This window comes from Onychomys torridus, chromosome 9 (assembly GCF_903995425.1).
Source record: "Onychomys torridus chromosome 9, mOncTor1.1, whole genome shotgun sequence".
NCBI lineage: Eukaryota > Metazoa > Chordata > Mammalia > Rodentia > Cricetidae > Onychomys > Onychomys torridus.
This window is the reverse complement of record NC_050451.1, coordinates 23,864,689-23,892,549: the sequence shown is the minus strand read 5'-3', so window position 1 is coordinate 23,892,549 and position 27,861 is coordinate 23,864,689. Positions and strand designations below refer to the sequence as shown.

The following is a 27,861-nucleotide window of genomic DNA, read 5'->3' as shown; positions in this document are numbered from 1 at the left end:
CTGTAAAATGCGCATTCTGCACATGAGAATGTTTCTCAACTTTAGTGGGCTGCTTTTATGCGGCTTGGGGAGAGCTAGGCTTCCTCATGCTTGTTTCACGTGTCATCCTGTGTAATTTTCGTTGTGCATGGGCAAACCACGGGTGTTTTGTTGTGATGTTTTCAATTTTGAATAGAAATTGGGATCTTCTCCCAAACCCCCACATCCTTTGGAATACCCTCGAACTAGGCATCTAGGTAGGGAAAAATACCGTCATGTACAGTGTACTAGGTGCATCAGCATGTTTCAGAAGGAGTTTGGGATGTTCTTAGCATAAACCAAATTAGTTTCTACTGCTTTGTTTCTTTTCTTTTTTTTCTGGAGACAGGGTTTCTCTGTGTAGCTTTCGAGCCCGTCCTGGAACTCACTTTGTAGACCAGTCTGGCCTTGAACTCACAGACACCCGCCTATCTCTGCCTCCCGAGTGCCAGTGCAGGCATTAAAGGTGTGCGCCACCACCGCCCGGCCTACTGCTTTGTTTCTTATGTGATCATTAATGATATTAGTTAATTTTTCATTGTTGTGACAGATATCTGGGACAAAATTTGAAAGGAGTAAAGATGAATGTTTGTTTGTGGTTTCAGAGGGTTTTAGTCCATGGGCAGCTAACTCTCCTTTTTGTGGGCTGGGAGGAGAGAAACCTTGTATTGGAAGAGCAAAGTCACTCACTTCATGGCATCCGGGAAGCAGGGAGAGCAGAAGTTGGAGACACAAGATTCCTATCACAATTGTGTTTCCCACAGACCTACAAAGTTCAGCCAGCCTCCACTTCCTGCTAGTCCACGTAGCTATAAAGTCATGCTTAGTTCGAACCATTGATGAAGTGAGTGTCACCTCTGTAAGATTGAATCGCAGGATTAGTGTGTGTGTGTGTGTGTGTGTGTGTGTGTGTGTGTGTGTGTGTGAGAGAGAGAGAGAGAGAGAGAGAGAGAGAGAGAGAGAGAGAGAGTTGAGTTTTGACTTCGTGTCAGGTTTTGTCAGATCATGACTTAGCAGAGTTGAAGCCGACAGTACTGGTTCAATCAGGGAAGACAACATGCTGTACAAGTAAGCAATAGCTCCTCTGAAATCCTTCCTTCCTTGGTGGCATCTCAGACTTCCAGTTCTCATTACAAATGAATATGCAATTGGACTGCTTTGCATATGCAAATGATGCTTGTGTCACCAGAAAAGAGGACGGCCTGTGCTATGTACTTTTAGTCATGCCTTTAAACTTGGGAAGAGATGTATCTGTATATGACAACTTGACCCTCCCTCCCTCCCTCCCTCCCTCCGTCCCTCCCTCCCTCCCTCCCTTCTTCCCTCCCTCCCCTCTCTACCATCTTATTTTTAAAGCAGGATCTCACTGTGTAGCACTGGCTGGCCTGGAACTGTAAATCATAACTAGTCTGTAATCACAGAGATGTTCCTGGCTCTGCCTCCCAAGTGCTGGGATTAAAGGTGCTAGCTACCACGCCCAACTTGATTCCTATTTCTTATAGTCTTAGAGACACTTGCTTTTCTCTAACAGTGAAACTTAAGAAAACATTTAGGGCTAGAGAGATGGTGGTTAATACTGCTCACGGCTCTTGCAGAGGACCCAAGTGTGGTTCCCAGCAAACAAGTGTGGTGGTTCACAACTGCTTATCATAACTCTGGCTCTAGAGCATTATGATATTTCATCCTTCTGTCCTCTCTGGGCATACACACACCACACACACACACACACACACACACACACACACACACACACACACATGCACACGAAACCATATTAAAAATAAAAAGTTATCTATGTCAAAATGTTACTTAACGAGTTGAGAGCTTTTTGAAGGAAAAATGTTCATGCAAAAATAAACACAGGGGAGTTAATGAAACTTCCAAGTTAATGAACTTGGAAGCTTCTTAAAGATGCAGTTAAGGAGATGGGTAACACATCTGCTTTTATATTCCCACAGTACAAGCATTTATTCTTACAAACTGTGTCCAGTAGCTCTGGGAAATTAAATCATGCACACAGGAAACTGTTTCATTGATGTCTTCAGTAATAGGTAACTCATAGGGTATTTTTATAGGAAGGGATTGGGCCTTTGGGTCTGAAAGATTTTTATCTTGGGCTGGAAATGAGTTAGGTTCTGTAGAAGTTCTGAGAGGAGATAGAGTCTGAAAACTACTGGATGAAAATGACTGCCACTCATCTGACTGTCTGCCTAGAAACCTAGTTGACTTAAGATTCCTCCTTCTGAGGAGCATCATTGGCTAGTTCACATTGTTGGTTTTTAAATCTTTCATCTTATCAGTGTTGGTAGACTGGGATGATCGGAGTAGCTGGATTTGTCCCTCCTAAACCCATTTGATTATTATATAGTCAAGACTCTCAAAAGCTGCTTGAGTTTGAAATTCATCCTGCCAAGGTGAATTCAACTGGGGATATGTATGTGTTGCTTAAAATGACATTAGAGTTGACCTCACTCAGAAATATATGTATCTGTGGATACCACTGGGCTTTTCTGGTTTGTATACAACTGTTCAACAATTGGAACATTATATGCAACAGGACAAAAGGCCTCCTATGTTTACAACTGACAGATAACTTCATATCCATAAACCATAGGGCTTGCTTGTACAACTTGCTAGAGTTTATGATTGCAAAAGACCATCTCCTCCTCCTTGTTATTCCAATGATAACCATAGGCAGATTTACACATATTGTCTGTTCTGAAGAGTGAAACTACACATTTTCATAAAGCATGCTCTATTTTTAATTGTGTAATTAAGTTGCTGACATAAGCAAGTATGCAATTTCACATTAAGGTAAGGATCCGTAAAGGCATGCATTTGCATAATTTAATTTTCTGCACAGAAGATATTGAAAATCAATAGCATGATTCATAGCCATACCATAGCATACCATGCTGCTGCTGCTCAGCTGTTGGAGCTGAGGAGAGGACGGAGTATTAAAATTGATTGAATTTGGCGTGCTGACTCTGTAGCTTTACTTGGGAACCACAGACTGTTACTGCTCTTTCGATAAAATATTATGTGGTTTTATATACAATATATACATTTGATTGATATTAAATAGTTAAAAGTATACTTAAAAATGACCTTGTCTTTGATCGAAAGATATTTGAGGTGAGGGCTTTAGATTGTCTTCCTTAGTTTATACCTGTGCTGTCAATACACGATTCTGTCCTTATCTGGGGGTGGGACAAGGAACCACACATAACTGACACAGTGGAAAGGAAGTAAATACAGATACTTTTAATGAACAGATCATCTGTTGGAAAGAACATGGTGCCCAGAGAGAGAGTGCTTCCCTGCTCAGGTCCGAATCACTTTTCCAAAGACCTGCCTGTTGGGGTCTCAGGCCCTTCATATCTTGCTTTGTGTTTTCAGTGTTTGCTTCTTTTTCTGGTAGGTGAGCAGTGATCTTAAAAGGGAGGCAGTGGAGGCAGAGAGTAACTTTTGGCTGTTCCTCTGTGTGTGTGTGTGTGTGTGTGTGTGTGTGTGTGTGTGTGTGTGATATATATATATATATATATAAAATCTTCTAGGACATTTAAAAAGTTATTATTTGGGTCCTACTCCAAAACAATTTAATTTGAATTTCAAAGCACAGGGTCCAGGAAAGTTTGTCACTTATTTGTGATTTCTATCTTAAAAAAAAAAAAAAAAAAAATCCCTGGATTGATAATCTTTTACAACGAGGACCATTTGTACATAACGTAAACTGATGATCAGAAGTGGAAGTGATTGTTTAAAGACATTGTCATAGCAAGACTGTTTTACATTTTACATACAGATAGTTTTACATTCTAATCGCTTCATTGCGACTCGTTTAGGGCTGACTTCTAGTTGGCACTGGCCAGGGCTTAGTTCTGTCAAGAAAATTGATCTGGGGGTTGGGGATTTAGCTCAGTGGTAGAGTTTGCCTAGCAAGCGCAAGGCCCAGGGTTCAGTCCTCAGCTCCAGAAAATAAAATAAAATAAAGGTGTGTGTCGGGGGGGGGGGGGGGGGGGGGGAGTTGATCTGTGATCTGTATAGTTTGCCTCCTGGCGTGGCTCCAGGTTGTTACTGTAGCTTCTGCTGACCCCATACTTGATCCTCATTCCACCCCACTCTTTGCTTTGGGGACCATGTCCCAACATCTTCATGGGCCTAAGTCTAGCCCTTCCAGAAGCAAAGAAGACTGGCTGATACCCTTTGCTTGATTTCATCCCAGGGTGCTGGCGCATCAGGACTCAGTGGCTTAAGTCAAAGAAGGCAAGCCATGTGTGGGAGGGATAAAGGTGCCTGGATAGCCGTGGGTAGGTAGAGTGGACAGTGATTGCTACTGAAACTGTGACCGTGGAGCAAATTCCTATTATGATGGTGCTGGAGGGAAAGCATCTCTAAAACAGTTCAATTTAAATTTAGTAGAGTTTACTGGAGCAGAAGAAAATAAAAAATGGTCTGTGAACCCAATAAACAGCCAGAACAAGTTCTGAGAAACCATCCCCCAGTGAGCTCAGACATCACTTATAGAGAGAGAAAGGAGGGTGAGACCAGAAGTCAACTGACTGGGGGCTTGAGAATGAGCTCAGGGGTGAGCTCTTGTCCAGCATGCACAAAGTTTAGCCTCCATTACCCAACAAGCTGGGTATGTTGAAGTACACACTTGTAATCCTAAAACTGGGGGCAAGGCATCAAGGACACCAAAAGTTTGAGGCCATCTTGAGACCTTGTTCAATAAACACAAACCAAAAATCAGTTTCGTGGGTTACAGCTGAGGTAGTCCACCAATCCTTCATGCTTCTAGAAAATTAACTTTCTGCAAGTTCTTCTGCATTCAGCAAGAGGGCAGTTAGTAAGAATAAATTCCTGTATCATTTGCTCTGTTGTCCTTGGAGCTGAGCTAGGTGCTCTGCTCACGGTAAGTCCTGTTGTCGTCTGAAATATCTGCTAGGGCTTTTATTTTACAAACAAGGAAACTGAGATAATACTACAAACCCCCCAAAGACTTGGCATTTTTTGCTTATATTGTCAAGATGCTGCTGTACTCGCTGTCCCGATACAAAGAGAAGGGCCTTTGGGGCTTTATGTGAAGCACAGTAAGCAAGTGCACATCAGAGTACGTAGCGTATGCACAAAAAGTGGACTGACTGTCCAGCGTGAGGGATGCATGAGAAAGCAGGAGCGGGATGCTGTAGTTTCGATCTTAGGTGAGACCTGTTGACTCATGGGTGCTCTGAGTGGTTCATCTACAGCACTGAAAGATGAAGGGGATGGTGAGGGCCACGTTTTTGTTGCACATGAGAGTGAGCAGCAATGTTCATTTTTTTTACCACGTTTTTGTTGCACATGACAGTGAGCAGCAATGTTCATTTTTTTTACCACGTTTTTGTTGCACATGACAGTGAGCAGCAACGTTCATTTTTTTTTACTTTGTCATTCAGAACTAGTGAATGAACGGAAATGACAACACAGTGGACCTGTGGAGTTCCTTCCATTCACACGTCCTCTAAAGGCTCTGCTCAGGAGCATCTCTGTTGCAGCCCAGGCTGCAGGTCTTAAACTAGGTCTTGCAGTTGTGGCGTTTCTTATTGGCTGCCGCATTCTTTTTAAAGCTAGTGCCTCGTGCCCTCATTGCAGACTCATGGGAACAGAAAATGTCCTGTGGTTTTGCATTGCTGGCCTCATCTCAGAGCAGATGTACCTTTCTCCTAGCCAGTTCCTTTGCTTCCTGAAAGCAGACTTGATTTTGTTTGGGTGCAATTGAGTATTAATATAGGTGGTTGGTGTGTATTGTTTTGGAATCTGGGCACCTGTGATGTTTGTCCTTGTATACATCTGTGCATTCAGATGTAGGCTCTCACTAGAAGCACTTTGCATGTGATGGAGAGGATGAGGGTTGGGGTGGGGGGAGGGTTTTCAATGATCGAGTGGGCACATAGAAATGCTCCATCGTGATAGAGAGTCTTTCTGCTTTTTTCTTGGGGGGACTGGATTCCTCTAGAGTTTTCAGAAGTGCGTCACTTTATGCAGTACTTCCTTCTGAGCATCGGCAGTGGAAGTTTGTATGCTCTGCTGTCCTCGGTACCATGGGAGACTCTTTGGAAGATGGGCATTCACCTGAGGAGTCTCAAGTGCATGTGCTTGCTTTGGGAGGCAGTGACCATGGTCTCCATGCATTTGTTTGGCTCTCGGTTCTGCTATGTGCTTTTTGTGGCACTGGGGCCCAGCAAGTGTCTCTGTACCTGAAATCCCCCTATCTCTCCCCCCCCCCCCACACACATACACACACACTCACACATAACAAACACAGTGAAGAGCACAAGTGCCCAGGGAGCTATTTATACCCAAAGCACACATTTATTCATATAGTTAGAACCCAAAGCACACATTGTGGTTCAAATTTGGTTGGACCCTAGGTAAGTGGAAGTCATTCCCTTGTGTGAGGTTTATTTCTTATCCCTGGGACCCTTGCATCCACACTTGTGCAGACTAAGTGATATTATGTAGAGCAGGTACCTAGTGAAGGTTCGGCTGGGGGGTATACCTTTAATCCAGCAGAGAGGATGGGTTGGTAGGAGGCTGGATGGGAATTTGAGGCTCGCTGGATCTACAAGGTCACTTGCAGGTCAGTTTGGGCTACAGAGTGACACTGTCTCAAAACAGACAACCAAACCAAACTCAAACACAAATCGTGTAGATGTTGTTAATACAAACAGTACATGTGTGGATGTCTTGCTTTGGGCTTTTCTATAGTTTGTTGCTCTTTTGAATCAGGCTACTTCGTAGTTCAGCCAGGAAGCAATCCTCCTGCCTCAGCCGAGTGTTGGGATTACAGGCACAAGCACCGCCCAACAAGGCAAACCTGAAGTTCTCTTCAGAGAGCACCTAAGGCCTGTGCTTCTGTGATCACTACTGCTGGTTTGCGGTGGGACATCTTTCCTGTGCCTTGTGTCCACCTAAGCATCATGACTGACTCTGTGTTCTCCCTCTCTTCCAGCATTGACTGAAGGCTATGTGGGGGCCATGCAGGAGAGCAGACAGGGCAGCTCCGTGCAGATCCGCAGGCGCAAGGCGTCCGGAGACCCCTACTGGGCATACTCGGGTGAGTCTAGCTAATTGGTTACTGCCCTGGAAGGGTTTAAAAAAAAAAAAAAAGAAGAAGAAGAAGAAGAAGAAGAATCAGGATTTCGCTTGATATCTGTTTGTTCAAGTAATTTTTGCTTTGTTAAAAAATAAAATTTTGGAGCCTGATCTTTCCATGTTTTCCTGATCTGCACCCCTGTCCCCAACATGTTTGTCTCTGAAGTTTTCTTGTTAATGAGTCATTGTACCAGACTTGTAACTCATTGAGTGACAGAATGTTGCTTTTAGGGTGCTATGGTGACCCTTAATTTGTGCTAAGTATTATAAAGCATTCAATAGCCTGTGGGGTTTCTCAGCCATCGTCCAAGAAATGCAGCTTCATTTCCAAATCTTGTTGGTTGAGGTTATTATCACTCTCTGCTATGCACCAAGTCCAGTTTTACTTTGCACCTTTGAGACAGGGAAGTGAGAAAGCATTGTTAATAATTTCAGTGCATATTACATCAGAAATAATTTTCTTGCATGTAGAGACCTTTCTGGATTATGCTCCCTTCACCTAACTAAAAAAATGAACTATGTGGATTGTTATTTTTAAAAGAGACGTTAAAACGCAAAAATTTATGGAAAATGGATCATAGCAAATTAAAGAGGAATACTTGAAGAAGACAGACCACGTTGAAATTACTGTGGTACTGAATAATTCAAATTTGTTGTTTGAAAGAGCTTGGAGGCAGGGGTATTATTCTTCATAATAAATCTATGTATTATGCAGTGTTGTTGCATATAGAACTGCTATGATTCTCTTCAGAATCAAGGCTTCCTTTCCAATCCTGAATTTCCACCTGCAAATCTTGTTAAATTTATGTCAGTGTAAAATTTATAGGCCTGGTCTTTAATTACCCCTTATCTGTTGGTGGTTTGCATTCTTTTGTCTCCTGATAAATCTCCTGCCCCTGCAGGGAGAATGGCCAAATTTGTTTTGTTTGGCTGCTCCTAGACAGTGATGGTGAAGTCTTCCATCACACCTCCTTCTTTGTGATTAGAATTATCTAATTAGAGCCTCTTGTCACCATTTTCTGATAAATGAAGGAAATGGGGAGATGGAGGCCAAAGTTACACATATACAGCTTCTTGCCAAGACATGCAAAGAAAATTTATCATTGTGTACTCTGTGGCTGTGGTATCAGTCATGAAGAGGCGTAAAGTGGGCCTGTTATTTACAGTTCATCAATTTAGAATAATAATGCGCTTAGGCAGGAAATTGGAAGTTACAGGGCATCCTTGCAAATGGCAGTGAGGAAGCAAAAGTTCTCCCATTACCCAGGAGAGGAGCCGTTATTGATGTCCTTTCCTCTTGAGGGCCCTGTCATCTCTGAGGCGTTAGAGTGTATGTGTCTGTTTTGGGGTTCTGCCACCAGCTGAAGGCTGATAGTTGAGGTTTAGGGCTTGCTATACTTATACTTATCTGGAAAGATCTAGATCATAAACATTCTAGACTTTTCAGGACACAGTCTTTGCTGTAGCCCCCATCCCTGCCAACATAGCATCAGAGCAGCCCTAGGTGGCCCTGCAAGGCCTGGATATGTTGTGATGAAATAGTTTATGAGTACTGGAACATGAGTCTTCATAATTTTCATGTCACAAGGAAATACTTTCTGTTGAATTTGTTTTTGTTTTGTTTTGTTTTGTTTTTCAAGACAGGGTTTCTCTGTGTAGCTTTGTACCTTTCCTGGAACTCACTTGGTAGCCCAGGCTGGCCTAGGAATGTGTAGCCCAGGCTGGCCTCGAACTTGTGATCCTCCTGCCTCCGCCTCCTTCAGCAAATCCTACCAGCGTGCACCACCACAACCAGCTTGTTTGTTTTTAATCTGTGCATTTTCAAGTCTTCAAGAAGCATTTGCCCTTACAGGCTGTACAAGAACAGAATGACAGCTGGATAATGTTCATAGGCTGTAGTTTGTCAATTCTTGTTTTAGTAAATTCCACCACCACCCCCAACCCTACCTTGAGTTCATATAGGACATTCCCAAGGACCTTGGGACAGATATGGCCAGTTTGGAAGAGTTTCTCAAGCCGCTTGCTCTAGGCGAATGAAAATAAGGCGGGGGGGGGGGGGGGGGGAGGAGTAGAGGAAGGAAACAGGGCTCCTGGACAGCCTGAGCAACTCACCTGGCCTTCTTGGGGCCAGCAGACTTTCAAATGTTAGATGTTTGCATAGTGAAATGTCTTAGGGATGGAGCCCAAGGCTGAACAGGGTATTATGTATGTATCACATAGACCTAACATCCAAAGGTGATTTTATACAATTACATTTAGAGTTTTGACTGTCACTCACCTCCTAAGATTGGATGTGGAATCTTGTACACCATGTCAGTACTCTAAAAGTTTGAAACTTTTGAGTTGGATTGGTCATCCCGTATACAGTCCTCATACGTTGAAACCACTTCCCCACGGATATAGGATATCAGAGTGGTTCTTTCATGTGTGTGTGTTGGGGGGGAGGCTCTCATGGTTCTCTTGTGAAGAAGATTTGGGGTTCATTAGAGATGCTGTTCAGTATTTGCTAATAGATACAGGAAGGGCAGGAAACAGTGAGATTAGGAGTCTGTTGACTTTCTTCTGTTTAGGCTGATATAGTCTGTGGTAGTCTCACTCCTGGTTTGTACTTTGAGGTATAAATGAAGCTTAAAATATGGGCTTGAGAAAAGAAAGGCTGTTTGTTGTGAGGCATTTTGAAATTTAGCAAAGGTAAACGAGGCCACATCTGAAAGATCAGTCTAATGGACCAGATCATAACATCATGCCTCTAATTCTGCAGTCCATTTAGTTTCCCCTAGGACACCGCCAACTGTCCTTTGTGGAGGGGTGGTGGAGGGGAGTAGTACATAGAGTATGGATTTTGTAACTGCTGTATAGACCTGTGTCAGATACGGGTAACACTGAGTCTGATTTTGGAGAGACTTTTAATTGCTCGGGGCTTGGTTTTCCCTCTGGGAATTGGAACAACTAAGAGCATTTCCCTAGGGTGTTATCACAGGATGGGAGATGATGGGTGTCAGCCTTTTAGCCTGTGTCGTCAGGTTCCCAACTCTACTTCCTGCTCTGGACGCCGCTTCTCCTCCACTTGCTCTTAGCCATGCTTCCCAGTAATCACTAGACAGAACTGAGGACTCAGGAGGTGAGATGAGCAAATGTGTATGCTTTGTCTTTGTGTCTTTCAAATGAGTTTGATAGAAAGAAAGGATCATTGAGTTCAGAGCTGCGCAAGGTGCAGGCTTCAGCCTAAGCTCGAACTTGAGGGCTTATGGAAATACAGCCACACTCATTACTTTGTGAACTGTCTGTGGTGCTTCACTTCAGCTTCCCAGCTCAGAATATAGATATATAAGTTATAACTAATAATACACATCTACAGGGAGAGTTACTGTGTGTGTTTGACATGCGTGTGTGCACATGCTCACATGTATGTGTGGTGGTTAGAGGACAGCCTTTGGAAGTCAGTTCTCTTCCTCCACCTTTCTATTGAATCCAGGGTTGTCAGATTTGTACAAAGCTAAGTATTTGTGATGGCCCTGTGATGGGAAATGGAGGATCAAGTTCTCCAGCTCTCCACAGAAAACATTCACATAACTGGATTCTGAGCAGAGCCTGCTCTGAGACTAATTTGGAGCTACCCAGGGGTGAAGAAGCTGACTGTGGTTTCCTTGTGGTCCTCTTTGTCTGCAAAGACTTCAGTAAGTCTTCAGGATGGTGTTCGCATTTCCTCTTTAAGAAAAGGGTGTGGGAGAGACAAGATGAGTGGAGGTAGGTTGTGTTTCGGGGTTCCATCCCTCACTGTTTGGTGGGGTGCAGTTTGCAAACACCACTGACACCATCATTCCCATGCCGTCCTGCACAGTCACTACAGAGACTCGGAGTTTTGAGCTGAGGATAGCTTGTGCTTAGAATGGGGACATTTCAGTGTTCTCTCTAGAGTGAACATGGTTATTTGATCTCTACTGATTCATTTGACATACTACAGACCCCTGTTTATATTTGCTATGTTAGTTGTCCTTTGACAGACTTACCAAACATCTAGAACGTCAACATGCAGGACTGTTAGTGGAGGAGCCTGCCTGTTGTTCTCTGATTGCAGTCATCCAGAGATGGGATTCTCCTCTAGTTATTATTTGAGTTATTGTAGCAAAGGGTCACAATATCTGTATCCAAGTGAAAGCTTCGTCCATCAAAAGTGAGAAATGGAGGTTGGATGCTAGGGTTACCTGAGGAGGGACGGTATCATTGCAAGATGTTTTTTGTCTTTGGATTTCTTTTTCCTTACAGGGAATTTCATGAAGAATTAGACCAGAAGAAAAAAATGCAGTCCTCTCAAGTATATCATTAGGAATATTAAAACAATTTGTCTTCTGTAGTTTTAACCTGGCTAAGAAATAGAATTTTTCCTGTAACTTCAGGTGATGATAGTTCATGAATTTTGGAGTTTGCCCAGAACTTCTGTAATTTTACGTGAAAAATACCATATGTTGGGTAGGTCACGGCTGCTGGAAAGAGAAATCAGAGACAATCCTGAATGGAGTCCAAGTGGAACTAAGAAGTGTCTTTATAAGCTTGTACATTTTTTCCTCCCTTTCAAAGCCTGGAAGGAAAGCAGGCTGTGTGGTCCTGACCCTGGACTCTCTGCATCTCTAATCATTTCTTTTGTGTATACAGTAATTATACGAATTAGTGTGGGGGTGGGAGTGATACCCGTCTTCCCAGGAATCCATGATCAAAACATGTAGTTGCCAAAAATCCCTGTGTGAAGTAATGTCCTTCAGCAGGTTGAAGGTCAGACAGGGTTATTCTAACAGGCATTGCTTCTGCCTTTTTGGCCAGAGGATAGCTAAGAATGTTCTTTACCTGTAAAGTGGAGATGAAAGACTGACCTTACAGATGGTTCAGGTGTTAGACATCTTAACATTCACGTGAATTTGGGGTTTTTACATTAGACTGGAAGGCCTATTGTTCACGAGGCTCTTCAGTACACCCTTCTCCGTGAACACATGGCTCTGTATGTAGCTATGAGGCTCATTTCCCCAGCTAAGTATACAGTTTGGAGGACAAGGACTATTGCTTTTAGCTTTTCCCCTCTGCCATGCACTGTGCCAGAGTGCCTCATTTGATTTTGCAGATTCAATACCTCTTTGTGAGGCAGGGTCTGACCATGTAACCCAAGCTAGCTAGCTTTGAATTTGCACGGCTTCAGCCTCCTGTGTCTCCAGGTTTCAGCTGGACAAATGGATGGGCAGATAAATGAGAGGCTCTCCTCAGAGCCTGTGCCTCGGTGCTCAGTAACGGGCTCTGATATTCAGATAAAAGAGTGGGTGATTTACAAAAGACCTTGCAGTTGGAGCCCTTTAAGTAATGAGCTCCCCTGTGAACTGAGGATATAATTAACTTCTTTAAAATTACATTTCCATGCCTATTTTTAAGAATGTCTGTACAGGGTAAATCAAAATACACATGCCTACAGAAGGCCGCTTTTGTCATTGGAAGAATGGAAGGCGCTGTAAAACGTAGAGGTTTAATGTTAATATTGCTGTCTTATTTACTGCTCTCCTGAGGCCTCCTACAGAGTCTCTTAAGGGAGTGATTTCCCTAGACTACAGCTTTTTTCCCCTCCAGTAGATAGCTCCTGATTGGCTGAAATATGCCGGAGTTGGGCAGGGATATAATCAGCCCTGTGTCTCCACCTCAGAAGCCACCTTTGCCTTGTTCCTCAGCCCTGATCCACCTTTCCCATAGCCCTTACTCTCCTCTTTTTTATTGACAGTGACTTCCACACACCCCTGATAATCTGGTTGTAGACAGTTCTTTTCTGCTCCATTTTGAACTGCTTACTGTATGCCAGGTTGTGACAGATACCAGAGAATATTCTTACACTGAAGTGTGGAGAAGAGGTGCCATTAATCTTGAGGGGGCTTATCATCGGGGACTTCAAGAAGTAAAAGGGAAGAGCCCAGGGCACTCCATTACTGTTGGACATAGAAGAAGCAATGAATTGTCTATGATGATGCCAGCATGACTCAAAATGGCATCACGTTTAATTTGAAATGAGTGAATGTGGAGGAGAGTGAGGGGTTGGTTATAATGATTTAAAAACCTTGAGCTTAATCCTATCAAAAAGTGTCATGGTGGTTTTTATTCCATATTTCTAGTATTCTTTAGACTTACTTCATCGAGTAAACACTGAGTTTTCTTTCTGTATTCTTAATTATATGTTTTAGGATAGGAGGGGCCTCGAGGTGGGGGGTAACTTGTAGGAGAGACTGTCTTCTCATTTTTTTTTTTTTAAATCCTTGGCTACAAGATAGATAGGGTCAGCCAGAACCCACATGGTCCAACATTCACTGGCTTCCTATTTAAAGGCAAATTTGGTGCCAGATGCTTGGGGTTTCCACACAGTTGGCCAAATTTGGCTTTTCCTCTCTGATTGTTTAAAAGTTGTTTTCTCAACTCAAATTTTCTGTTGTTGTTTTCCTTTTGAGTGCCTCTTTTTTCTTAGAAAACCAAAAACGAAACTTTATTCTAATGTTCTTGCCATCATCTCTCCAGAGATGGCTCCATAGAGTTTATAAAGTTGATGGAGACCAGTGAGCATCAGAAGAGGATATGACTGCATGCATGATGGCTCTGTGGTCTGTGAACAAGTTCACCAGGGAGAAGAAGTGCTTGTCCATCGCTGCCTTGGTGTTAAGTGGTATCAGTGATGACAATTTCATTTGGTTCTAGTCAGGGCATTTGAAAATGGGTGTGAGCAGGTCTAGATTTGAGCTTTAATTTGACTCTTAAGCTAGCAGTATGGGTGGAATATTTTGGTGAACATCTCTGGAATATAAAATATTAAATTATTCTAGCCAGGCGGTGATGGCGCAAGCCTTTATTCCCAGCACTTGGGAGGCAGAGCCAGGTGGATCTCTGTGAGTTCGAGACCAGCCTGGGCTACCAAGTGAGTTCCAGGAAAAGGCGCAAAGCTACACAGAGAAACCCTGTCTCCACAAACAAACAAACAAACAAACAAACAAACAAAAAATTAAAATATTTTTATGTTTATTTATTGTCTCTCTCTCTCTCTCTGTGTAGGTCATAGGACAACTTTGTGGTTTCTGTGGCTACAGTTTACATAGTCAGGCTTGGCAGCGAGCACTGAACCATCTCACTCTAGACCAAGGTTGAATGCTGTTCTTTCATCTGCACAACTGAGTTTAGGAACCTACCTTTGAAAACCGCTCGTGTGTGTCTCCAAGGTGATGCTATGTTAAGACAGTCTACATGGCCTTCAGAAGAATTTTATACTGAAATGCTTATATAGTAGCCACCAAAATGAAGTAGGTTGAACCATAGTATGTATTAATGTAGTATAAGTCATGTGGTCCCATTATGAATAGGCTGAGGAATGTGGACACACATTCCTGTTTAGAAATGAAGGAGACTGTCTCTGTGTAAATATTTTGAAAATATTGTATTATTATAGAAATATTTCTATAGTGCTTCAATTTCTCATACCAATATAACTATATTTTAAAAAATGATTGTATTTTAGGATAGATTAATGGATTGTATTAAATTCATGCAGCTATGGTAGTTACAATTTTGAGGGTCCAAAGTAAAGGGGGAGAACTCTAGAAATGAATGAAGCCATAAGGAAGCAGCACTGTTTTGGTCTCTTTAACTTTCTGTACCTAGTTTTTTAAGGTGAAACATTTTATAAAATGCTGATATGAACTGTGCAGAAATTAATGAACTGATATTGACTTGACTTGAAATGAACATCAGGATTTATTGAGCAAAGCAGTAAATACTGACTGGGGCAGAGCTAAGGTCAATATTTACTTTGACATAACATAAATCCTCATATTTATTAGTCCATGAGTTTAGTGGGTTTGCACAAGGCACAGCATCATATGGAAGTATATACTTTTCATATCTATGATGGATCAAAGTCAAACATCTTTTCTCCTACTTATAAATTTTGAAAGGATGGTATTTCTGCCTTTGAAACTGAGTCTGTGAGAATCGGGGTGGGAGGCTGTGGATGACTGGGAAGATCTGATTAATCACTCAAAAGAAGAGTCTGTCTAGCCTAGTGCACACCTGATAACTACATAGCAAGACTTCACGTGTGCTTCGAGATCCACTTCAAGGCTACATACAGGTCGTCTTTCACACCTAACATCACAGACTCATTTATTATATGTGACTCACCTCATAAACTCACTGACTGATTGTAGAAGACAAAGGAACAGTCTGTCCTTCCCTCTGGACACTGTTATAGGATAGTTTAGCATTTTCACTGACAACATATTGTTGCCTTATATCATCCTAAGTGATACTTGATTGGCCTTTTTCTTGTTGAGGTTATTAACTGACTTGGACTTCCACTCCTTATCTTGACATTTTTCCTGATGAGGTGGACTTGGTAGCAGTGTCCAATAAAGCATCGTTGTTTCACTGCTATAGGAACTTTCAGGATTGTCCATCCTGGCTGGAGTAAATAGCTGCTGTATGCCTCAGGACGGAATTTTCTCCTCAGAAAACAAAGTTAAGAAAAATCTCGTTCCTGAGCCTTGTGTCTCCTACCCTGTTGGAGATTGACTACAGTAAAAGTCGTGTACCTTCTTTCTCACACTTCATGTTGTTAGAACATTCCAACTGACTATTTCATTCTTGAAACCTCATTTTGTCTTATGCAACTAAGATCTGGGGGAGGCTATGGAATATAGCAGTAGTATCTACTTAATGTAGAATCTTGTCTTAATTATTGTCTTGTTCAATCAGCCTACAAAAGAGCAGGTTTCATCCTGACATTTTCATGTGGATAGCATTATTCTTTGCTCATCTTAGACAGCCCTTCGTATTTGCTTCTGCTGCCACACCTCTTGTAGACCAGGTTGGCCTTGAGTGCATGAGCTTTCCGCTTTATGAACACTGGAATTACAGGCACATACCACCATGCCCAGCTATGAATCTTGCCAGCTTAAACCCAAGTGGAGGTTAGAAGGCAGCTTACTAGAGGCTACAGTTGGTTCTGTTTACCTTGCACCTTCCTGGGATTAAACTCAGATGCCCAGGCTTGGCAGCAAGGACCTTCACATACTGTCCCACCTCTCCAGTCCTGATGTTGCCTTCTTGAGAAACACTTTCTAGTGATTTTAGGACTTCTTTTTCGCTGACACCACTAGAGTATAAAATAATAGGGATGTAACATTGACTTTTTGTTGTTGTTGAAGAAATAACCAGTTCTTAATCTACTGATGCCTTTCCTCTTTGAGTGGCTTTAGCCAGGGAGAGGCGGGTTTGCCATACCTCTCTCACTTGCTTGAGTATTTTTATAACAAGGAGAGAGCTGTCTGGCCCGAGAGGCTTTAGCAGGATCATATTTTAGAATGTTGATGCTGTCGTTTCCTGGTTTGGGTCCTGTCTGGCAGGACTGCCAGTCTTCTGTTTGGGCATGTTAAGCTTCCTGTTAATACATTGAAGATTTTATAAACATTGAACAAAGTTATCTAAACAGTAGTCAAACTACCATTTTAACATGGCACAGTCAACTTCCTTCTGAAGGGAATATTGCTGTCACAGAGAAGTTGAAAAAGCCAGCTAGCTGCCAAACAGCCAAAGTAAGAGAAGGTGGAAAGTCAACAGCACACAGAGGTGCCTGGAGCTGGGTGAAAAGTCAGGGAAACATGTAGGGTCAGATTCAGAAACTATGGCTCAGTGGCTCTCACTCAGCCATATAAATAGCTCAATATCTTATTATTCACACTTGGTCCTGCCCCCCCCTCTCCCCCCCATTACCTCTCCACACTATCCTGGAGCATCTTCTGTGTTTAGTGATCTCCTCAGGCTCCTGTATTACATATCTATCTACCCATTCCTCTACCAGCCACTGTGAATCTCTGGTGTGTATGCATTTGTGTGTGCGCGCGCATGTGCACTTGGGTATTGTTGCTTGTGAACTGTACCTTTTTCTCAGTGGATACAGGCTTCTCATTGACCTGGCTGAATGTCTAGTGAGTCAGGGGCCTCTCCCTTCTTCAACCTCCATACATTTTCATGCTGGTGTTGGGGGATGAGTGAACTAACTCAGCTCATTCTTTACTGACTGAGTCTTTGCTAAATTTCAAAGAGTGCTGTGGTTTGGCTGTGCCTACAGATGTCATTGTGCTGTGTGTCACACTGCACTTGATCTTCCACAGTGTGGGGAAGCCAGCAGATCCAGATTTCCTGAGCCCATCTGTTCACATTCTTAGCTTGAAAGCCCTCCTCTTACATGCAAGAAATTGTTCTTAAAATCTGCATGAAACTTGTGCTCCCAAAAGTATCATTTAGAAGCTCTGCTCTGGTTCCCACTGACCCAGTTTCCTCCTGCAGGCTCCTCACCCCTCTCCTCATGTTCCCTTCATCCTAGTATTAAGACAACATTGCTCCTTTCAGCAGTGCCAGTAGTACAGTCAGTATTGATTGGCCATTGGGAAATTTTAGCATGAAAACAAAATGTGAGTTTCTACTAGCTTTTTTGACAAGTATTGGCAAAGATGAGCCAGACTGTTTTGGGGGTTGTGTTGTGGAATATTATTTTAACTAGGCAAAGATGTACATTTGTTTATGCTGCAGGATAGTACTTTAACTGTGTAAAGGTGTGTTACATTTGTTTAATGATTTGTGTTTAATTATGATGTGTTGCATTTGTTTCATCTTGCCTGACTAAGGCATCTGATTGGTCTGATAGAGAGCTGAATGGCCAATAGCTAGGCAGGAGAAAGGATAGGTGGGGCCGACAGGGAGAGAGAATAAGTAGGAGGAGAAATCTAGGCTCCAGAGAAGAGGAGAGATGAAGAGAGAAAGGAGCAAGGAGAAAGAGGGGGATATGCCTGGGGCAAGAAGCCAGGCATCCCCTGGCAGACACAAGAAGCAGTGGAAGTGAGATATCCAGAAGGAGGGAAGGTAAAAAGCCCTGAGACAAAAGGCAGATAAAGAGAAACAGGTTAATTTAAGTAAAAAGAGCTAGCCAGACAGGAGCCTGAGCATTCATAACTAAGAGGTCTCTGTGTCATGATTTGGGAGCTGGTTGGTGGCTCAAAAGAAAAGAGAAAGCCTGGTGCTGGGGGATTTCTGCTTCTGGAACTTTCCGTGACAATGGGAAGTATTTTCTTCTCACTGTTGGTGAGTAAGTAGCTGATGGTCTCTTTTGATAAGTGATTTTGACACGTTCTGAAGGGCTTATGGCTTCTAGTTCTCACACCTGTTCCTAATGAGCTATCTTAGGATGTCTTTGCCACGTACGGCTGCCTTCCTCACTGCTGCAGAGGAAAGAGCTGGTCAAGGTGTATGTCCTGTGGGCATCGTGGTACCCTGCAGCTGGCAGCATCACTGAGGTTCCCTACTCTCCAGATCCACAGAATTATTTCCAGGGGCATGTTAAAGTATCTGAAAGTATATGGGAACGAATTGGGATGCTTTAGTTTTTCAAAGGACCAGGGATGCATGGCTTGACAGGAAAGTCAGTCCAACACATCTGCAGCACAGATTGCCTTTGGGCAGCCAGCCTCTCTGCTCCTGCTCTACTGCCTTGAAGGCACGGTGGATCTTCCCCGTACTTTGTCACCCTCTGGGTGACATGATCCTTGGCATCAATTCCTTAAAGTGTTGATATGGCTTCAGGACTTTCAGAGATTTGATGGCAGAGTTATCACAGGCTAGAGGAAAGAACAGGAAGTGTCCCTTAACTTGCATCTCTTGTGTGTTCATACATGTGGAGGCTAGTGGTCAGGTGGGGTGTTTTCCTCTATCCATCTCCATCATATTTTTTGATACTACATCTCTCATTGAACCTGGGGCTTGCCTGTTAACTATACTTGCTGCCAGAAAGCCTTATTATTCTTCTGCCCGGGTTACATGGTTCTTATGTGCGTGTTGGAGATCAAGCTTAGGTCTTTGTGTTTGCACAGAGGGTACTTTACTGACTGAGGAGTCTTCCCAGCCCCCCTCCCCCGTGTCTTCTTTTTCCAAGTAAATATCATAAACTCTGTCTCAAAGTACCCCATCCCTGGCCAGTCAACCTTCGTATTCCATTGCCCAGGTCTTCTGGAATGCTCATGCTTCAGCTAGTCAGGGACCAGAAGAATAGATTTGGGATAGTTGGCTCAGCTCTGTGGCTATGTAGTGCAGCATTCCAGGCAGAAGCAAAAGGGGAGAGGCAGTGGAATTTAGAAGGGTCAATGGTGCATCCAAAGTCCTCCTCCTACTGTTACTTTAGCCTCAGTGGGAGCCTTCTGGCTCAGTATTCTGCCTGAGCATATAGGGAGATACTTCCCAACTGGTGACTGTTGAGTCCCTTTAAGGAACATTGACAACCTCAGAAGATGTTGTTTGTTTGTCCCAATTCAGACTGGAGAGCAATTGGTGGTGGTGGGTGAAGCTCCAGATGCTGGTCCCCATCCTGTGAAGCACAGCAGGGAAAGCCCCACAGGAAAGGACTACCTTACCTGGCTTAAATGCCAGAAAGCCTAAGTTGGAAAACCCCGTCAGGGAAGCTTTAGGAGAGATTGATTGCTTTTAGGTTGTCAGTCACCATGGTATTGGGACTCTTAACTCTGTAGGCAGTTAGTTTTCCAGATTTATGATTTATATGTGCTGTGTGTGTGTGTGTGTGTGTGTGTGTGTTTCTAAATCTTTGATGTCCAGTGTCAGCCTCTATTTCCTTTCACCTTACTTTCTGCAGTCAGAATTTCACTGAACCTGGAAGTTACTGATTTGGCTTTATTGGCTTACCCACTGGCTTCAGGGGTCGGCCTGTCTTGTCCTGTTCAGCACGATTCACACAGTGTAAAAGACTGCTGCAGTTAAGAGAGTCTAGTGAGAGATGTGATGTTCAGTACTTTGTGAAACTCAGGGAGTACAAGTGGTAGGCCAGGCATGTCAACCTTTCCAGGAGTCTGTTGTGATGTCGTCCGGGCACAATCACAGTCTGATCATGGTGAAGAGTCTACCTCTTCTGTCCTGTAGGGTGATGAGACATGGCTGTCCTGCAGCAGAGAGCTGGGGAGATTGCTTTTATTAGTATTGTTTTACTTCAAGGTCCCCAATGATTCTTTCGTGTGTCAACTCTTTAATTTAGGGGGTTGTTATCAGATAATATCCGCATTAGTATCACTGACCGTGAAGGACCCTGAAGTGCAAGCTGGTTATGTTGTAGCACCATGAGCGAAATTCTAGTCCCAAGTTGTAAATCCTCCAGGTCAGTGACGGGCTGAACAGGGAATAACAGCTTCTTGGGATCACGATTAAGAGGAGTAGTGGAGAGGAAAGGGTTGAGGATGGTGATTGGCAGGCCAGCATCATCCAGCTTTCTGTCAGTGCGTGTGAGCGTCTAAATATTTGAGGAGTTACATAACTATAACAGCAACCACAGGTAGCTCCGGGAGTAGATTCCCCACCTCCCTATGACCAACAAGAGGCTCACCGTCCTGGGTCTAAGTCTGGATCTGTTATTTTAGGAGTCTCGTCTTCCTCCATGGCGCGGCTTTGTTCCGCTCCTCAGCTCAGGCCTCAGCCCTCTCGTATTAGTTTGAATTTAAAGATAGCATTCATATGGTCCTTGTCTTGTGGGGCTCTGACTCCATTTTCTTCTTTTCTCTTTGGAAAAGGAAATCTTAATACGTATGGCAGTGTAGGGCAAACCTACTGAAATACATGTGTTTATCCTGACCTCCATTGTAGAGCCCTAGGTGAGCCTGAGGGACTCTGGAGGAGTTTGAAATGGGATAAGATCCTCCAGATGCTAGGCCTGCTCAGGAGTGTGGACTATCTCCAACTGGGGTGCTAGTGTCTTGGCAAAGTTTTGTCACTCTGGTTCAGATAGTGTTTCAGTATGTGCACCTACCTCCCACGTTCCTGAAGGTTAGCTCAGGCCCAGAGGCTGTTGATGGTGAAGGCCTTGGGAACTTCCTCATTTTAGCTTTTCTCACCTTTTGTGTCTGGTTCTTCCTCAGTCTCATAATTATTTAAAGAAAAATAAAAAAGTCAGTGCTGTTAAAAAGAGATTTCATTTTTGAAGGTGATTTTTTTGCATTAAGCTTACTCTCTGAGATTTAGGAGTCCGGCTTTGCAATGTCTCTGGTGGAAGAACAGTCTGCTGTAAGGAAAGGAAGCTAGGTTCCAGTCAGATCTGTTGTTTAGTACCATTATTACATGGAAATGTTTCCTCCTAAGTAGAAATAATAATAAAGTAACCATTGATTATTAATCCACATGCCTTAGGAAGCAGAAGCTGCAAAACTGTACTTTTTTTCTTCTTGTTTTAAATTTAGGATTAACTCTAGCTGGGTCTTGTGTGTAGTGAGCATACACTCACCCTTGAGCTGTATGTCCAGCCATCTTTTTCCTTTTGATTTCAGATGAAGGTCACTTTTAAGTTGTTGAGGTTGGTCTTGAACTCACAATCTTCCTGCCTCTGTGGCTGAGTAGCCAGGATTCAAGGCTGTTACCATTAGAACTAGCTTTCCTTATTTTGAAAATTAGATGTTTTCAGTGGGATGAATGCTGTGTCATGGTCTTTAACTCTCCTTTCCTTTTGATTTCTTCACGGACATGATGATATTCTTATACTAAATTATTTAAACTTTCTCCTCATGTAGAAATTCTTCCAGTATATTAATTGTTATTTAAGTAATTTACTTGAAGTTAGCACTACCCTTTGTTGGTTTTGTTGTATTTTGTGTAAAGAGCATTTAAAATATTGTTTCTATAAACTGGCTGACAGTTATTTTACTAAACTAGGCAAAGCTATTTTATGAAAGATGGAAAACATACACTTTCACTGTTCACACAGGCGCTGAAGTACACTGTTGAACTTTTAAAATTTAAGTTGCAAGGACTAATGTGGTAAATTTTGATCTCATTAAAGAGGAGAGATTTATGCTTTGGGAGGGCAAGAAATATAATTGGAAATGTATTATTTGATTTTATATTTTGTCTGTAAAATAGTGGTCATAGATACACATTTATAAGAATTCCTGTTTGTGGTCTTAGAATTTGATGGAGACAGTTATTAATTTAAAAATCTAACAATCTTAACATTTATCACAACCAGCCATGGATTTATCTCTCTGCAACTTACAGGTATGATGTATGTCTTTTGAGGGCTGATGTGTAATGCAGGAATTAATTTCAGACACTGGGAAGCTTTTACAGCTATTGTAACTGTTAGCTACTGAGATTTAAATAGCTTTATTGGTTTATTGTTAGCCCCTGGACTATAGTTTCTTTATATGAACACAGTACCAACAGTGTAGAGTGAAGTCCTGTTCTGACCATCTCAGTGCCAGTTCTCAGTGAAGGTCCCCAAGATCTGTGTGGACCAGCAAAGCAGCTGCTCACTGTTTTGTTTTGTTTCTGTGTTTTATCTGGTCAAGGAAGATGGGGAAATGTTATGGTGCAGACACTAATGTCTGTTCGTTATTGCAGGAATTATCAAGAGTCATGAATAAAGATTTGGAAATACACTTTCACTGATCTCATCCATTCCTTGGGAAGGGAAGGATACATGGAAATGCACATGGTGGGGAAGGTGTTACCTAACTTGGTAGGGAGAGGTTGGAAGAGTTCTGTAGAGGTGTACTGTTCTTGTGGATAATGACAACTAGGGACTTGAATCTTTATCAGTGAACTTCCTGAGCCCCTCTAACCCACTCAGAAGCAGCAGAAGCAGCAGCAGTACCCACACATCTCCAAGGTGTTTTCCTCTTCTTGAATGGAATGCCAGGTAGTTGCCTGTGCTAAAAATGCATGTTTCAGAAACTATGCGTGCACATAGTTAGTAGAAAAGGCAACTTTTAAATTTATGGATGTGAGTTGTATACAATACCTAACCTGAGGGAGCAATGATTGCTATGAGAGTGTTGCATGGCTGTATTTCATGCTGGGTTTGGAAATAACAGAATTCTCACCCATAAATGATCAGATGAAGGAAAGAAATCTTTGAAGAATTCAGTTTGTGATAATAAGCCGTTGGGCTCTGAATGGCTAGGCTGTGGTGGTGAGGGTCCATGAGGGTCTATAGGAAGACTATCTTCAGAGTTAATTTTTATGAGGGAAAAAGATGAGCTTAGGAGTTAGGAGGAAGAAAAGAAACATGGAAATGAGAAATCAGCCTTTGGTGCCTTCTGTGTAGAACAGTGCAGCCTCATGAACAACCAGAAATGTTTCCTGATATTTCCACCTGTTTCCAGTGGACACAGGGAAAATTTATCCTTAGTTGAGAACCATCACTTTTAGGATGTGTCTGAAATAATAATAGGGCCAGGAAGATGGCTTACTGGGTCAAGTGCCTGGTAAAACAAGCTTGAGGACCTGAGGTTGAGTCTGCAGAACAGGACTTAAGTCAAAGGAGCGTGACCACATGGGTCTGTCACCCCACCACTGAACAGACATGGGGATCTCTGGACACTGGCTACCTGTGGTAGCTTAGTCAGTTACCTTCAAGGTCAGTGAGAGATCCTGTCTCAGAGAACAAGAGGGAGAACGGTTGAGGAAGATCTTTAACATCTCCCTCATACAAACATGAACATGTACACAGAAATCATAATAGTTAATAACAGTATAGCATGTGGTAGATTTATTAAGTGGTACATTTACTGATATTTGATCAGACACATTTCTTATTTTTATTTTTTAAACTAAAAAGATGTATTTTATTCCTAATTTGTGTGTGTGTGTGTGTGTGTGTGTGTGTGTGTGTGTGTAAACACATGAGTGTGGGTGCCCAGAGAGGCCAGAAGGTAGTGTGGCATCTCTTGGAACTAGAATTACAGACAGTGAGCTGCTGTCTGGACTTTGTGAATGAAAGTAGGTCCTCATCAAGAGCAGGAAGTACTCTTAACCCCTGAGCCATCCTGCCAGCCCTTGAACTGACATGTGTATAAAGTGATTCTAAAAGTTTCTGATTCTAGATGGGTAGGCTTTAAAGGCTTTGAACCAATTGCTATAACAAATGTAGAAAACTATATTTTAGTTCTTGTTAGTTTGTGCTTTGTCGTCCGGAAAAGTGGAAATAATGTTGATTGTAGTCACACTGCAAATGGGAGTCATGAGCTTCCCAATTAACAGGTGCATGTGGACCCCAGTCTGTGGGATTCTTTGTGTCAGCTAAGAATTTCGGAGTGAGTGATTGGGGTTTACTGCTTTACCTTGGTAGGACTGTAGTCAACAGACTTTCACCTCATACATGCTTACATAAGGAATCAAAGATGTGCCCTGGCTTGACCAGAGCAGTTGACACCTTTGTAAACTTAATTTCCCAAACATGTTAGACGGCAGCATATGCAGACACCTGTTTCTGCATGCATGTACATATAATTATTTTCTTACCTGCATAAAATATTTTCCCTCCTCACATATCATTTTTAAATGCCTTTGTGAAGGAGTTTCAATGAACCATGACTTGAGATTAAAGTAAAAAAAAAGAAATTAGGTTTAGTTGTGTACTGACTGGTGCTTTGTGTCAACTTGACACAAACTAGAGTTATCAAAGAAAGGAGCCTCAGTTAAGGAAATGCCTCCTTGAGATCCAGCTGTATGAAGGTCTTTTCTTATTTAGTGATCAATGGGAAAGGGCCCAGCCTTGGTGGGTGATGCCACCCCTGGGCTGCTGCTCCTGGGTTCTATAAGAAGGTAAGGTTGATCAGGCCATGGGAAGCAAGTCAGTGAGCAGCACCCCTCCATGGCCTCTGCATCAGCTCCTGCCTCCGGGATCCTGTCCTGTTTGAGTTCCTGTCCTGACTTCCCTCAGTGATGATCAGCAATGCTGAAGTGTAAGCCAAATAAACCCTTTCCTCCCCAACATGTCTTTTTGTCATGGTGTCTTGTCTCAGACAATTTGGGTAATTTTTATCTAGGATTTAAACTTAATAGTTCTTATACTTATTTGTGAATTCCCACTTAATGTTTATTGTGTTTTGCATGCATGTATGCCTGTGTATCATGTGTGTGCCTAGTGCCCATGGTGGCCAGAAGTGGGCATTAGATCACCTGGAACTGGAGTTGCAGATGGATGTGAGCAGTCACGTGAGTGCAGATAATCGATTGTGGGTCATCCAGAACAGCGACCAGTGCTTTTAACTACGGAGCCATCTCTCCAGCCCTGTGAATTCCTGTCTTAATGCAATTAAGAAATGGCTGCTTAAATTCAGAGGTGGAGAGAATGTAAGGTCCCCCTCACTATTCTTTTGATTAAGTAGGAAGACCGTCCCTTGCTGGTGACTGGGTCCCCTTTGTCACACTTCTGCCTGCCTTTAGATGTGGTATGCTGGGTCTTCAATTCTGCTTGGTAGGATAACACACACACACACACACACACACACACACATACACACACACCCATCCATGAGGGAGCTCCTCTTCCTGGCTTTGATTTCTGATTTCTTCCCACAACATCTCCATTGCCCTTGTTCTTACATGGCTTCCTCTTTTGTTTTGTTTTGTTTTTTGGTGTGTGTGTGTGTGTGTGTGTGTGTGTGTGTGTCTGAGGTTGGCAGGAAGGAAGGCTTGGGTTCAATGGAAAGGAATTGAACTCTGTTTCTTTTTCACTGAATAGTTCCCCTCCCCCAGAAGAATAAAGAGAAAATAAGATGCATGATGACGAAGCTTTGACATTTCCGAAAATGAAGCTTTTAGTTCCCATAACGTTGAGTGGAGGTCAGAGAGCGTGCCAAGCCTTCCACTGTCTGTTTGGCTCGTGTTGGCCCTGGCTCCTCAGGGGACAGGAACAAGGGCTGGCTGCAGAACTCGAGATCTTTCTCCCCTTCCCTTAATTTTTGTCTTAAAAACAAATAAAACCTCTTATGGAATTCAAAATAATCTTTTGATTTATAGTCCTTTGAGTTTCATTTAGCTCATAGGAGCCAATCATTCCACACCTATTTGTTAGCTCACAGTTCAAGGTAACTGGATGTGTTCAGCTTATTACTTGAGCCTTTGGGACCTTGGTATCTTGCTTTGTTTATAGTTTAATTGCCATGGAGACCAGATATAAAGCCAGCACCCCCAAAGACTTAATGATGCCTATGCAATTACTGTTTTCCACTTCAGTTTTGTATGTTCTAATGATTGTCCTGTGTTTGAAATAATGTTAGATGTTATAAAAAGCTACCTCTTCTGCGTTCTCCCCACCCCTACCCTGGAGTCACAGTAGCTTTGAGTGGCTGAGTCCCTACGGAAACCTTGGGGCTTTGGAGTCCTTTGTGTTCCTCTTAGGGATTTCCACAGTCCCCACCAGGATGACGCTAGGATTTCAGGAGCAATTTCATAGTTCAGGAAAGAAGTGAACAAAGAGAGATTTTGGCCCTTTAGAACCTATGAAGCACCTACTGAGGAGTCCAGAGGACATGGACTTCCACACGTTCACCTCCTCCCAGCTCCAGGGTCTTGCACATGCTAGTCAAGTGCTCTGTCACTGAGCTATACTTTCTGGCTCATCAGCTGTCCTTATGCCACCTAGCATAGCAGTGTGTAGGCTTGTCAAAATGTCATTGATCTGCTGAACCTTTTACATCATTTGTTTAATGTTCAGTTTTATAACTTTCAAAACATTTTTTTGTCATGATTCTATCAATCATTGGAAAAAGGGGTGATGGGGTATGTCTTCCTGCCCTCCTTCCCTAGGTAGCCATTCTGTGCTCTGTGCATAACACACATCCCCACACACAGACACATACACACATGTGCACACACATCATGCATACACACACACGTACATACACACATACATAATACATACATACATACATACATACATACATACACACACATACACATGCAAGCACAGACAGGCACACACATACATACATGCACACACACAGACACACAAGTTTTTTTTTTTTTTTTTTTTTCTTTAACACTTGTTCTTTGCCAACACCAATCTTCCATTGATACAGAGTGATGCAGACCACCTGGGTCATTACATGCAAATCCCTTTTTTAACACAGAGACTGCATATCACCCTCCTTCACTATAGGGTACTTGAGAACTTCATTGTTGAGGAAGTTTGCATTATATGCAGATTCTTGATATTCCCATGGCACTACAGGAACCATCTTCCTGTCTGGGTACTTTTACTTTTGTATTCGCGATGGTAAAAAACTGAGGTGGCCATGCCACTACTTTGCCCGTAACGCCCAGTGCCATCCAGGAGCAATACTGAAAACACCCTTTGGCTTGCTGAGCCTCACAGTGAGCTTATTGCTGGTTGCATTCAGCAGAAAGGTGTTTGTGTTCAAGGGCACTGACAGCACATCCTAACGTCCCTGTAAGGATGCTGGACAAAGGGAGGCAGACAAAACACTCTTTATCAAAAACAAGACAAAGACTCCCTGATAAATAGTACTCATTAAAGACTTAGGAGAAAGAACTATGGGTATGGATGTTTTGCCTGCACCATGTGTATGCAGTACCCATAGAGCCAGAGGAAAGGGTATCAGATCCTCCATGACTAAAGTAGCTGTGAGTCACCCTGTGAATGCCGGGAATTGGATCCCAGTCATCTAGAAAAGTAGTGCACTTCACTGCTAGTGCATCTCCCCAGTGCCCAGGAGCTAGGGTGTTTACTAGCTGGCGAATTTTGTGAGAGACAATGTTCCTCCTGCTTGCAGTCTTCTGGACTGTTCATAGGGTTGAAAGTTAATTTTTCCTTGAGTTGAAGAAGAGGAGGAAGAAAAATTAAAAATCTAA

General features: G+C 42.7%; 1 protein-coding gene across 2 annotated transcripts in view; it reads left to right on the top strand.

Annotated features, from left to right (window-relative positions):
- Positions 1–27,861, top strand: part of Ptprg (protein tyrosine phosphatase receptor type G) — a 697,305-nt gene that overhangs the window by 176,984 nt on the left and 492,460 nt on the right. For both annotated transcript variants that reach the window (XM_036200071.1, XM_036200070.1), the window contains exon 2: positions 7,013–7,117. In XM_036200071.1, the coding sequence (XP_036055964.1) occupies positions 7,013–7,117 (105 nt within the window). The remainder of the gene's footprint in view (positions 1–7,012; positions 7,118–27,861) is intronic.